This window comes from Mobula hypostoma, chromosome 15 (genome assembly GCF_963921235.1).
Source record: "Mobula hypostoma chromosome 15, sMobHyp1.1, whole genome shotgun sequence".
In the NCBI taxonomy this organism is placed as follows: domain Eukaryota; kingdom Metazoa; phylum Chordata; class Chondrichthyes; order Myliobatiformes; family Myliobatidae; genus Mobula; species Mobula hypostoma.
Genome location: NC_086111.1, coordinates 66,311,864 through 66,326,049, shown reverse-complemented (window position 1 = coordinate 66,326,049; position 14,186 = coordinate 66,311,864). Strand labels below are relative to the sequence as shown.

Genomic DNA, 14,186 nt, shown 5'->3' with positions numbered 1-14,186 from the left:
TAGCCAATTAAGTACTTATGAGTGTAGTCACTATTATTTTTCTTCTTGGGCTGACCCTCAGGACGGAGAGTGATTTGCTTCCACCCTGGTTTCAGGTGACTGATGAGGCCAGTGTGGGAGCTGTTATTGGTTATTGCTTATTATTGTCATGTTTTGGGATGTACTTGAAAGCTTTTCTTTGCATGCCATCCAGACAGAACATTTCATACATTAAGGCATCAAGGTCATAAAAAGAAAATGGAATACAGAGTATAGTGTTACAGTTGCAGACAAAGTGCAAGGGCCATGATGATCATGGGGTGAAGGCTGGAGAATGGTCTTGAGAGGGAAAGTGAATGAGCCATGATTGAATGGAGGAGCAGACTTGATAGGCAGAATGAGCGAATTCTGCTTCTATGTTTTATGGTCTTACGGGGTAGATTGAAAGATCAAGAATTCATCTGGAGTGTATGTGAGATTCATTCAGGAGTCTGACAGCAATGGATAGAAGCTGACCTTGAGCTTGATGATAAGTGCTTCCAAGCTTTTAAGGACCCCTTCCAACCAGAACATTGGCTCTTCTCCCTCCAACTTCCATTGAAAATCTTGATAACATGTAGCACTAGGTCAAGAACAGCTTCTATCCTGTCCTTGGGATAGAAGGAGAGCTTCTATCCTGCTGTTCTAAAACTCTTGATTGATCATCTTGTATGATTAAAAATGAACTCTTGATCTCTCAGTCTACCTCATTTTGGACCTAGCACCTTCCCTGCACTTTCTCTATAACCGTATTCTGCATTCTCTTACTGCTTTTCCTTTGTACTACTACTTCAAAGTACTGATGTTTTGAAATGATCTGTACGGATGGCTCCAAAATAAAATGTTTTTCACTGTACCTCAGTACATGTAATGATGATAAACCGATTACCAATTCAGACAGATGGGAGAAGGGAGGAGAGAGAATGACTGAGGTGGGAGGGGTCCTTGATTATGTTGGCTGCCTTCCCAAGTCAATAGAGTGGAGGCTGGTTTCTGTGATGTGCTGAGCTGCGTGCACAATTCTCTGCACTTGTGGTCACAGACAGAGAAGTTGCAGTACCAATCTGTGATGTATCCAGATAGGATGCTGTCTGTGGTGCATCTGTAAAACTTGGTGAGAATCATTAGGTGGCCAGATTTCCCCGGTTTTATGAACTGCTGTCATTTCCACAGACAGGGCAGGGCCTGGCTGATGAGGGCAGGCTGCCGGTAGGTTTTAACTTGTCTTGCTCCTTCCTCTGCACATATAGAGCATCTGTATGATTGGACTCAAAAGTTTTCTATGACATCCTGAATTCTCCTTCTCCTTTTTGGTTATGGGCCAAGAGTTACGAAGAGCCATTCCCCTTCTTCTGGAGGTTTTGTGCACATTCTTGAATTTTAGCCTCTGCCTGACACTGTCATAATTTATAAAGATTGGCTTTATTTATCACATATACTTCGAAACATCATACATACATTGAAATCTATCATTTGTATCAAATCAAATTACTGAGGATTGTGCAAGGATCACACTTCCAGTACCAACATAGCATGCCCACAACTCATTGACCCTAACTCTACGTCTTTGGAATGTGCAAGGGAAATGGAGCACGTGGAGGAAACCCATGCAGTCACTGGGAGATCATACAAAGTCTTTACAAACAGCCGCAGAAATTGAATGCCAATCAGTGATCAGTGCTGCAGTAAAGTGATTGTTCTAACTGCTTCACTACTGTGCCGTCCCTTTAAAAAGGATAGCAGCCACTAGGCACCCAGGAAGCATAAATAAACAGAAAATCTGTTGGTAGTGGTGATGGCTGAGGGGAACTATTGGTCAGGAACTCAGAGAAAACTCTGCTGTTCCGTAGGACTGTGTACTTCTATCAAACGGAGCAGACGAGGACCCTGATTAATATCCCAGCAGAAGTTCCACACCTTTTCCTCTAGTTCTGCAAATAGTGCAGTGCTATTGATTTTGATCCTGTTCAAATTTAAAAAATTTTATTATCAAAGTACATATATGTCACCTTATGCTACCCTAAGGTTCATTTTCATGTTGGCATTTACAGCGAAATGAGCAAATACAATAGAATCAATGAGAAACTGCACACAAAGATTGATGAACAACCAATATGCAAATGAAGACAAACTGTACAAATACCAACGAAAAAACTAATAATAATGATAAATCACTCATACTGAGAACATGAGTTGTAGAGTCCTTGAAATTAAGCCCATAGATTGTGGAGTCAATTCATTGTTGAGGTGAGTGAAGTTATCCACACTGGCTCAGGAGCCTGATGGTTGAAGGGTAATAACTGTTCCTGAACCTTGAGGTGTAAGACCTCCTTCCTGATAGCAGTAGCGAGAAAAGATAGTACAGGTCCTTCTTGATGAATGCTGCTTTTTTTGTCACAGCACTCTTTGTAGATGTGCTCAATGGTAGGGAAGTCTTTTAATGAGCTGGACTGTATCCACTATTTTTTTTGTAGGCTTTTCAGTTCTTGGGCATTGGTTCTTCTATACCAGCCTGTGATGCAACAGGTCAGGATTTTTAGAGTCGGATAGGAAACCATGAGGTTCATCACTCAAGGATCAAACTGCTACACTCTTGTGGTACTCTTCTTCCTTCATCAAAGACCGCCTTGATGTCAGTCCTAAATTTTGCATTTTCTGTCATTGGACTAATAAACCAACCGCCTCTTTGAAATCCCCTTCCCTGAAGGCTTTTCTGGAATACCTGTCCAAATCTCCCCATGTCCACGGGAGGCACAGTCGCACAGCTCCTCTGCTCCATTGAACCCGGGTTCAACCCTGTCAGTGTGAATAAAGGATCTAGTGCTTTCCTGTTATGTATGATGAACAAACTCTTCTTGGGCTTCCAGCCAGGTACAAGTAATGATTATAACCAATATTTCAATGACAAACTCTGCCATCTTCTTGTTGGTTAATATGACATAGGATCGGAAGTTGCTGAATCCTTGTGGGTTGAGTTAAGAAACTGCAAGGGTAAAAGGACCCTGATGGCAATTATATACAGACCTTCCAACAGTAGCTGGGATGTGGACCAGAGATTTCAAAGGGAAATAGAATATGATAGTCATGGGAGACTTTAACATGCAGGTCGATTGGGGAAAATCAGGTTGGTAATGGATCTCAAGAGAGCCAGTTTGTTGAATTCCCTACAAGATGGCTTTTTAGAGCAGTTTGGCATTGAGCCTACTAAGGGATCGGCTATACTGGTTTGGGTGTTATGTAATGAATTAGGGAGCTTAAGGTAAAAGAACCGTAGGAGGCTGTGATCACAATATGATTGAGTCCAACTTGAAATTTGATAGGGGGAAAGTAAAGTCTGATATAGCAGTATTTCAGTGGAGTAAACGAAATTACAATGGTATGAGAGAAGAGTTGGCCAAAGTAATTTGACGAAGATGCTGGCAGGGCTGACAGCAGAGCAACAATGGTCTGAGTTTCTGGGAAAAATTAGGAAGGCTGAGGGTAACAGACACCAACAGAATCAACAAACTCATCCGTAAGGCCAGTGATGTTGTGGGGATGGAACTGGACTCTCTCACGGTGGTGTCTGAAAAGAGGATGCTGTCTAAGTTGCATGCCATCTTGGACAATGTCTCCCATCCACTACATAATGTACTGGGTGGGCACAGGAGTACATTCAGCCAGAGACTCATTCCACCGAGATGCAACACAGAGCGTCATAGGGTCATTCCTGCCTGAGGCCATCAAACTTTACAACTCCTCCCTTGGAGGGTCAGACACCCTGAGCCAATAGGCTAGTCCTGGACTTATTTCATAATTTATTTACATATTACAATTTAACTATTATGGTTCTATTACTATTTATTATTTATGGTGCAACTGTAACGAAAACCAATTTCCCCCGGGATCAATAAAGTACAACTATGACTATGATTAATGTATTCCAAAAACAAAGAACTACTCAAATGGCAAAATAGTACAACTGTGGCTGACAAGGGAAGTCAAAGCTAATGCAAAAATTAGCAGGAAGATAGAGGATTGAGAAGCTTTTAAAAACCCATGGAGAGCAACTAAAAGAATCATTAGAAGGGAAAAAATGAAATATGTAAACATGCTAGCAAACAATATCAAGGTGGATAGTAAAAGTTTTTCAAGTATGTAAAAAATAAAAGAGAGATATAGGGCTGCTAGAAAATGAGGCTGGAGAAATAATAACAGGGGTCAAGGAGATAGCAGGTGAACTGGAAGAGTATTTTGCATCAGTCTTCACTGTTGTGTGCCAGATGTTGAAGGGTGTGAGGGGAGAGTAGTGTGTGCAGTTACTATTACAAGGGAGAAGGTGGTCAAAAAGCTGAAAGACCAAAGTGTACATAAGTCACTCGGACCAGATGAACTGCACCCTAGGGTTCTGAAAGAGGTAATGGTAGAGATTGTGGTGGCATTAGTAATGATCTTTCAAAAATCATTGGACTCTGGCATGTTTCTGGAGGACTGGAAAATTGCAAATGTTACTCTACTCTTTAAGAAAAGAGGAAGGCAGTAGAAAGGAAATTATAGACCAGTTAGCCTGACCTCAGTGATCAGGAAGATGTTGGAGTCATTTGTTAAGGATGAGGTTATGGAGTACCTGGTGACACAGAAAAGATAGGACAAAGTCAGTGTGGTTTCCTTCAGGGAACATCTTGCCTGACCAATCTGTTAGAATTCCTTGAGGGGATTACAAGTAAGATAGATAAAAGGATGCAGTGGATGTTGTATATTTGGATTTTCAGAAAGCCTTTGCCAAGGTGTCTCTCATGAAGCTGCTTACCAAGTTAAGAGCCCATGGTATTACAGGAAAGTTACTAACATGGATAGAGCATTAGCTGATTGGTAGGAGGCAGCGAGTGGGAATAGAAGGACCCTTTTCTGGGTGGCTGCCAGTAACTTGTGATGTTCTGCAAGGGTTGGTGGTGGGACTGCTTTTTATGTTGTGTATATCAATGATTTAGATGATGAAATAGATGGCTTTTTAGCCAAGTTTTCAGATGATACGAAGACTGGTGGAGGGGCAGGTAGTGTTGAGGAAACAGGGAGGCTGCAGAAGGACTTAGACAGAATAGGAGAATGGGCAAGAAAGTGGCAAATGAAATACATTGTTGGAAAATGCATGGTCTTGCACTTTGGTAGTAGAAAACAGAGAGAAAATCCAAAAATTAGAGATGCAAAGGGACTTAGGAGTCCTTGTGCAGAAAATCGTAAAGGTTAACTTGCAGGTTGAGTCAGTGGTGATGAAGGCAAATGCCATGTTGGCATTCATTTCAAGAGGTCTAGAATATAAAAGCAGGGATGTGATGCTGAGACTTTATAAGGCACTGGTGAGGTCTCACCTTGAGTATTGTGAACAGTTTGGGGATTCTTATCTAAGAAAAGATGTGTTGGTATTGGAGAGTGTTCAGAGGATGTTCACAAGGATGATTCTGGGAATTAAAGGGTTATCATGCAAGGAATGTTTGATGGCTCTTGGTCTTTACTTGATGGAATTTAGAAGGATGGGGGGTGGGGATCTCATTGAAACCTATCGAATGTTGAAAGGCCTAGACAGAGTAGATGTGGAAAGGATGTTTCCCATGGTGGGGGAGCCTAGGGCACAGCCTCAGGACAGAGGGGTATCCATTTAAAACAGAGATGCAGAGAAATTTCTTTAGCCAGAGAGTGGTGAACTTGTGGAATTTGTTACCACTGATAGCTGTGGAGGCCAGGTCATTGGGTGTATGTAAGGCAGAGCTTGATAGGTTCTTGATTAGACACGGCATCAAAAGTTACTGGGAGAAGGCCAGCGAGTGGGACCGAGAAGAGGAAAGAAGGATCAGCCATAATTGAATGGTGGAGCAGACTCGACGGGCCAAATATCCTAATTCTGCACCTCTGTCTTATGGTCTTCTTCAGGGATGATGCCTGGCATATCTGATCTGGTGGTATTTATATCCCTGTCTTTTGTCCCTCCTGATTGATTAGTCCTCATTCAATCAGGTCTCTGCTCTGCACCTTGTTTACAATCAAATTGCAGTTCTTACTTAAGAGTGTGACCTTCGTCTTTGTTAAAATTCTTTCCCTCTAGTTTTAGTTCAATGGCTTCCTTTTCCAGGCGGTCCCAAAAGCCATTGGCGCGGCACAGTAGCTTTGTGCCTTCAAAGTCAATCCTATAGCCATTGCGAATGCAGTGTTCTGCTACTGCTGATTTCTCTGAGTAGCCCAAATAGATAGACCTCCTGTGCTCCCTGTGTTTGGGTTACCCGGAGAAATTGGTGGTATCAGAACACTGCATTCACAATGGTCGTAGGACTGACTTTAACTACTGTGCCAATGGCTTTTGGGACTGCCTGGTAAAGGAAGCCGTTGAAATAAAACTAGAGGAAAAGAACCTTAACAAAGACGAAGGTCTCTCTTTCAGTAAGAACTGGAATTCAATTGTGAACAAGATAGAGAGTAGAAACCTGATTTGTATGAGGACTAACCAATCAGCAGGGACGGACTATTGGGGTATAAATGCCACCGGACCAGACTTGTCCAGGCATCATCTTTGAAGAAGATGGGAGAGTTTGGCATTGAAACATCGGTTATAATCAAAACCTGTACCTGTCTGGAAGCCCAAGAAGAGTTTATCTATCAATGTGAAATTTGCAATGTTCATTTTGTAAATGTGTGGTTTTCCTCCCACATCCCAGTGGTTAATTGACCACTGTAAATTATTCCCTGCTGTAGAGATGAGTGGAAGAATTTAGGGGAGTGGATGGGAATGTGGGGATAATATAGTAGGATTAATATAACTTTTTAATGGTTGCTGTGGACTTCAGTGGATGAAGGGCCTGTATCCATGTGCTATGACGCTAACTCTTTGACTGTATTATCCCTCCTCCCCCTTTAGGCCATTCCCAAACCCTACCTCTTTTTGAACAGAATTTTGCTGTTCAGTTCTATTGAGCTTCATAAGGCAGGGCTTCAAGAAAACAGCTTCCATTACTAAGGACCCTCACCAAATGGGACATGCCCTCTTCTCATTACTGCCATCAGCGAGGAGGGATAGGAGCCTGACGTCACACACATACACAACGTTTTAGGAAGAGCTTTTTTCCCTCTGCATCAGATTTCTGAATAGTTATAAAATATAAATTATGAATAATAAATGTAATAAATAATTATAATTACGTTAACTATTATAAATTAGATTAAATTACATTACTAACTGTTCTATAGGACGTACAAGAATGAGAGTAAGCAAATAAGAACGTAAGACACAGAAGCAAAATTAGGCCATTCAGCCCATCGTGTTTGCTGATTTATTTTCCCTCAGCCCCATTCTCCTGCTTTTTTCTTGTAATCTTTGACAGCCTTACTAATCAAGAACCTATCAAACTTTGCTTTAAGTATATTCAATGAGCTGGCCTCCACAGCCATCTGTGGCAATGAATAGTTGCAAATAATTAATGCAGTCTTGCTGAAAAAGGATATATGGTAGAAGCATTTTATAAGCTCCTTAAAATAGCGACTCCTTTGATTTATCACATAAAATCCCACTGCTCCCACTCTAATGGAGCATTTAAGTAGCTCACCCACTTCATCTGCTTTCTATATCTTTTCTCAATAGCTGTCTGCCAGTTGCCATATGTGCTCTCATTGAGAACTCCCACCTTCTCACCAGGCACAAAGCAGGGCTCAGAGCTCAGAGGGAAATCCCGGCTAGAGAAGGGATGTAAGCAACTGTTGGCAGTGTGGCTCAGTCTGCTCTGGCCAGGTTTGTTCTGAGGAATAGAAGCTGTCAGGATGATGATCTTTCTGTCAGGCAATCGTGGCGATATCTAGATGGTTAGCCTCCTGTCTAAGATTAACATTTGGTGTTGGGATAGCATTTACTGATATATATATTATATGCATTATATAAGAAACAATGCTGAGATGCATCATTGGATGGGCTGGGACACATCATCAGTGATGTAACCTGGGGTCGTTAAGTGTTTTGTGTCTCTCGGCATCAGACACCTTCGCCCAGATAACACTATAAATCATATAATTTATACCTTAAATTATCTATAAATTAAATATAATTATATATAATTAGATTATTAAGACACGCAGTCCTCTTTTATTGTCATTTAGTAATGCATGCATTAAGAAATGATGCAGTATTTCCTCCGGTGTGATATCACAAAACACAGGATGGACCAAAACTGAAAAAACTAACAAAACCACATTATTATAACTTATAGTTACAACAGTGCAACAGTACCATAATTTGATGAAGAACAGTCCATGAGCACAGTAAAAAGTTTAAAGTCTCTCAAATGTCCCACATCTCACACAGACGGGAGAAGGAAGAAAAACTCTCCCTGCCACGTCTGACCACAGTCTAACTCTGGAGTTGTCTGAAAACCTCGAGCCTCCGATCAGCCCTCTGACACAGAGTACCGAGCACCATCTCTATCCGAATAATTCGACCTCAATCTCGGTCGCCAACAGCAGGCAAAGCCGGGGATTTTGAGGTCTTCCCTCCAGAAGATTCTCGTTCGTGCAGTAACAACAGCAGCGAACCTGCGTTTCAGAAATTTCTCCAGATGTTCCTCTTTGCTTTCACGTCTGTCTTCATCAAATCAAAATTGTCCACAGCCCCTATTTAACGGATACGATATCATTTTCACCGGAGGGCTGCGCACGCGCGGCGCGCTGCTACCTCCTCCTCCCGCCTTTATATATAATACATAAATTAGATATACATATATAATATAAACTCAGTGGCCACTTTATTAGGTACACCTGTTTGTTAATGCAAATATCTTTTTTTGTAATTTATTTTTTATTGAAGTTCATCATCAAACAAACATTTCCATAAGATGTATTTCAGATACATCATATATATCATATAATCATATTTGTCACAAATCATTTATTATCAAAGCATGTATCCATATACAACTCTGAAATTTGTCTTCTCCAGATAGCCATGAAACAAAGAGCATGAAAGTCATTCAGAGAGAGAAACACCAACACTCCACCTGCACAAAAATGGAACAGGAACATCGACCCCAGAAAAACTAACAGAACATCAACCCCCAATCATCCTCCTCTTGCACTACAAAACAGGAAAGGAACAGGTGATTTAAAAAAACAGAATATAAAGACCATAAGCCTGAAAAAGTCCACAGTCTATAACACAATAGTCCAATCCATAAACGCAGAACCACCATACCATCCTATGATATCACTGACATTCATCGAAAGAGAGGGACACCACATGAGGCAGAGAGGCCTACCCGCCTGGCACAGCGAGACACACAGCAAAAGGTTGCTCACAGAATCCTTCTCTAGCAGCAATCAAAAGGCAGGCAGTCAGCATTAAAACTCTCGCTCGCCTTCTGCATTCGCCCTGATATCTCAGTCTTCCTCAATCCTTTAATCAGCGATTAATGGACGCTTTAAACAGCGAAACATAGTTGATCATTGGCTCGTGCCCTGTCTCGAAGTTTCTTCACATCTGACTAAGTACACACTTGCTTCCCGGAATCTTCTCGAAGCCAGCAAAGCGCTTGATCACTCAAACAATCTCCCAGCTGTAAATCATAGGCTCGAACAGTCCCAGAAACACATTTAAGGTGAAAAACAGACATAAAAATGGTAAAAAAGCTATCTTCGTTTACTATCTGGAAGACGTTGACTGAGGGAGCATTGTACGCACCACCTTAAATGGTGCTAATCCTGTGGCAGCAAATCAAAGCATAAGAGCATGCAGATAAGTCAAGAGGTTCAGTGTTGTTCAGACCGAGTATCAGAAAGGGGAAGAAATGTGATCTATGTGACTTTGACTGTAGAATGATTACTGGTGTCTGCAAGTGTGATTTGATTATCTCAGAAACTGCTGATCTCCTGGGATTTTCACAACAGTCTCTAGAGTTTACAGAGAATGGCGTGAGAAACTAAGAAAAAAAATCTCAGTGAGCAGCAGTTCTGTGGGCGAAAGTGCCTTGTCAATAGGAGAGATTAGAGGAGAATGGCCAGACTGATTCAAGCTGACTGGAAGGCAAAAGTATTTCAAATAACTATGTGTCACAACAGTGGTGTAAAGAAGAGCATCTCTGAATGCACAACACATCGAATCTTGAAGCAGGGAACTATGAACATACACTTAGTAGCCATTTATCACTTTAAAAAGTGGCCACTAAGTATATGTTGTATGTTTTAACTTCAGGCTTTTTAACCTGACCATATTTCTACTGAAGCAGGAATGTTGCCACAGGGTTGAGACACAAAGGGTTAATTAACTTTTGCCTAGTGCCAGTTCCTGGCGATGGATGCTGCTATTTCTTTCCATTTGCACACAGGGAATGGGGAGGGAATTAAAAAAAACAGTGACAAAAGTGAAACAATGTGGGGCTGTTGAAGGAGCACAGTTGTCAAACACACACAGCAGCTGGGCTTAGGTAATTGCGAGCAGAAACACAGCCAACACTTTCTCACACGTTTAGAGTTACATTGCCAGGAGTTCTGCTGCTGTCACAGCAGAGTTTTGGGTGACATGGTTACACCCTGAATGTTCACTTGGGCTGGGATAAAATTAGGATCAGATTGGGAGGGTTGACCTGCTTCTCCTCTCCAGAATATAATACGTTTATTATCACTGGCATATGAAGTGGAATTTGTTGCTTTGCGACAGCAGTACAATGCAATTCATAAAATATATTTTAAATTACAATAAAAAAAATGAAATCAAATTAAGTAATTAGTGCAAAAATGGTGAGGTAATGTTCATGATTTCAGTGTCCTTTCAGAAATCTGATGGTGGAGGGGAAGAAGCTGTTCCTAAAACATTGAGTGTGTGTCTTCAGGCTCCTGTACCTCCTCCCTAATGGTAGCAATGAGAGGAGGGCATGTCCTGGTTGGTGGGGGGATCCTTAATGGTGGATGCCTCCTTTTTGAAGATACCCTCAATGGTGGGGTGGCGAGTGCCAGTGACTGAGCTGGCTGAGTTTACAATCTCCTGCAGCTTTTTCCAAGTCTGCACACAAGCCTCCGAACCACACCAAAGTTCTGGTCCTCTTGAGTGAGCTAGACCTTTTCTCTTTGCAGCGAAGGAGGATGAGAGGAAGCTTGATTGAGGTTTACTGGATGATAAGAGGTATACACTGAGTGAGGCAGAGAATATTTTTCTCCCAGGGCAGAAATGGCTGAGTAGCTTAATTCTGCTCCTGTGTCTTAAGATCTTAAAATTTTAAGGTTATCAGAGGAAAGTATAAGGAATATCCTGCAAGAGAAGCACAGCCTTGCTGGGGTTTCAAGGCTTGTGTGCCTCTGTAACCCAGAGAGCTACGTTGGCTCAAGTCAGAGCCTTGTGCTTTAGCTCCTGGTAGGGTTACCCACACCAAATAGGTCAAAGGGTTGAGGGCAGATAAATTGTGGTCCACCGGTCCTTCATGTTCAGGGATTCAGCTCAGGGCTAACAATCCTTGACTGGTAAAAACAGAATTGTTACAGAAGCAGCAATGATGAAGAATCCTTCTACGTTTGTGTGCAATGGCATTCCTGAGTCTCCACTCAGCACCTGTATGGCTGACCCTGAAACATAGCTGGGGCACAACAGAGAAGGTGGCCAAGGACAGACAGAGATGGAGGATCTTCATTGTTGCTCTAAATACCGGCAGGCACAATGGGCAGCAAGTAAGTACGTAAGAGGGATGTCAGAGGTAGGATTTTTTACACAGAGAGTGGTGGGTGCATGATTCGCCCTGCCACGGGTAGTGGTAGAGACGGATATATTAGGGGCTATTAAGAAACATGATAGAAGCATGGAGGGCTATGTGGGATTGATCTTAAAGCAGGTTAAAATGTTGGCACAACATTATGGGCCGAAGGGTCGGTACTGTGCTGTACTGTTCTAAGTTCTATCTCCTCAGGCACCAAGGATTCCACTTGTCATCCACATGTGCTTGGAAGCTGGAGTTGAGTGGATGATCCTTTGGGATTTGTGTGAGGGCTGCTAACCATTTCTCTGCAGCTGTCCCGCATATTTGAGATGCAAAGCAAGTGAATATCTGTCCCTCTATCTGTAGCACAGCTTGTTGGGTCTCAAATATCCTGCTGTTCACTGCACTGGGTCTCCCAGCTGCACAGTTCCTATGTATTGGAATTGGATTTGGTTTATTATTGTCACATATTCAAAGCTAAAGTGAAAAACTTGTCCTGTACACTGTTCATACACATCAAATCATTACTCAGTACATTGAGCTAGAATAAGGTGCAACAATTGCAATCCAGAATAAAGTGTAAAAGTACGGTGCAGGTAAACGATAAAATGCAAGATCACAACAAGGTAGATTGCGAGGTGTTTGCTTTTGTCATGGAAACGATGCCAACTTTCTCCAATCTGATGTTTCAGGGAGGGGTGTGATGTTCATCTGGAAACCACATCAGTATGATCTTGCCAAGGATGTACCTGGGTATCTGTCAGGTTGAGCTCCACCAAGAGGCCAAGGGCTGGAACAGTTTCAGAAGATGTCCCTGCTGATCTCCAGCATTAACTACAACATAACCAACATGACAGCTTCCTTCCTCAGCATGGCACCTGGAACAGAGCACTTCAATGTCACAGACAGGGTGACGTTTCAGACTGTCACCATGGTGACTAATGGCACCAACACAACTGCCACTCTCCTGCCTAATGTAGAAACTGGGAGATCAAGAATGGGGCTGGTGCTTGTTCCCATTGGAGTTGTCACCATTATAGCATTAACTGTGGCCATGGTAAGTCAGTTTGTTAATTAAACCTCAGAATACTTAAAAGAGGAAGGTTTCCAAGGTCAAGAAGAATGTATGGCTTTATCAAAAAACATCTTGCAGATAGGTCTAGCTTGCTGGACAACACAGTGGCGTGGGCATGTTGAGCCAAAGGGCCTGTTTCCATGTTGTATACTTCAGGCACAGTTTGCCAAATGGTCCATTGGAGATAACTTGTTCTGATGAAGTTCAGAATTAAATGCATTTGTTAGAAATCTGAGGCAGAAGCAGAAAATGCTGGAAACTCTCAGCAGGTTAGGCAACATCTGTGGAGAGAGAATTGGAGTCAATTTTTAAGGTTAGACACCCTTTGTAGAATTAACAAAGACAGCTAAAACTTAATAAATCCATTCTCATTTTCTGTCTCCCTCCCTCCCTCCCTCCCTCCCTCATCTCTCCCCTCCCCATCTCTCTCCCTCCCTCCCCATCTCTCTCCCTCCCTCTCCCCGTCTCTCTCCCTCCCTCCCCCATCTCCTCCCCATCTCCTCCCCCTCCCTCCCCATCTCCTCCCCTCTCCCCCTCTGCCCCCTCCCCCCTCTCTCTCTCTCCCTCCCTCCCCCCCTCTCCCCCCCCCCCTGACAATAGGTCTCTGACACTTTTTAAAATTTGGAGTCACAGCGCACAGTTCAGGCCCTTCCAGCCCAACGAGCCTCACTGCCCGGTCACCCCCACCCGCCCCCCATTTCACCCTAGCCTAGTCATAGGACAACTTACAATGGCCAGTTAACCTACTAACTGGCACATCTTTGGACAGGGCATGAAACTTGAGCACCCGGAGGAAACACACACGTTCACAGTAAGGACCAAACCTTTTACAGAGAATGCTGGAATTGAACTCTAAACTCCGACACACTGAGCTGTAATAACGGCTACACAACTGCGACTCCCTCTTGTTTCTTTCTCCATAGACACCCCTGACTTGCTGAGTGCTTCCAGCATTTTCAGCATTTTTATTGTTTGTTTGTTAGATGTTTCTTATTCTGGTTACTATACATCCCCTTCACAATGATTAATGCGGTTTTGCCTTTGTTACTACACACACAAAATGCTGGAGGAGCATTCTGGGCTGAGACCCTACATCAGTCCCGAAATGTCGACTGTTCACTCCCCCACAGATGCTGCACTGAGTTCCTCCAGTGTTTTGCGTGTGCTGTTCAAGATTTGCAGCATCTGCAGAATCTCTGTAATCACTGACATATGTCATGAAATGTGTTGTTTTGTGGCAGCAGTACAGTGCAAAATGTAAAAATTACTATAAATTACAAAGAAAGTACAAAAAAGAAATAGTGAGATAAAGTTCATGGGTTCATGGACCGTTCATGTGGTTGAGTCTAGGTTTATGCCGTTTTATATCCCAATTTATTAAGCTGTTGCCCTGGAATTTTGAC

General features: G+C 42.6%; 1 protein-coding gene across 1 annotated transcript in view; it reads left to right on the top strand.

Annotated features, from left to right (window-relative positions):
- Positions 1-14,186, top strand: part of si:ch211-161c3.5 (uncharacterized protein C3orf18 homolog) — a 92,392-nt gene that overhangs the window by 39,573 nt on the left and 38,633 nt on the right. Inside the window, exon 2 of the mRNA XM_063068420.1 lies at positions 12,401-12,765. Coding sequence (XP_062924490.1) covers positions 12,517-12,765 — 249 coding nt within the window. The 5' untranslated portion in view covers positions 12,401-12,516. The remainder of the gene's footprint in view (positions 1-12,400; positions 12,766-14,186) is intronic.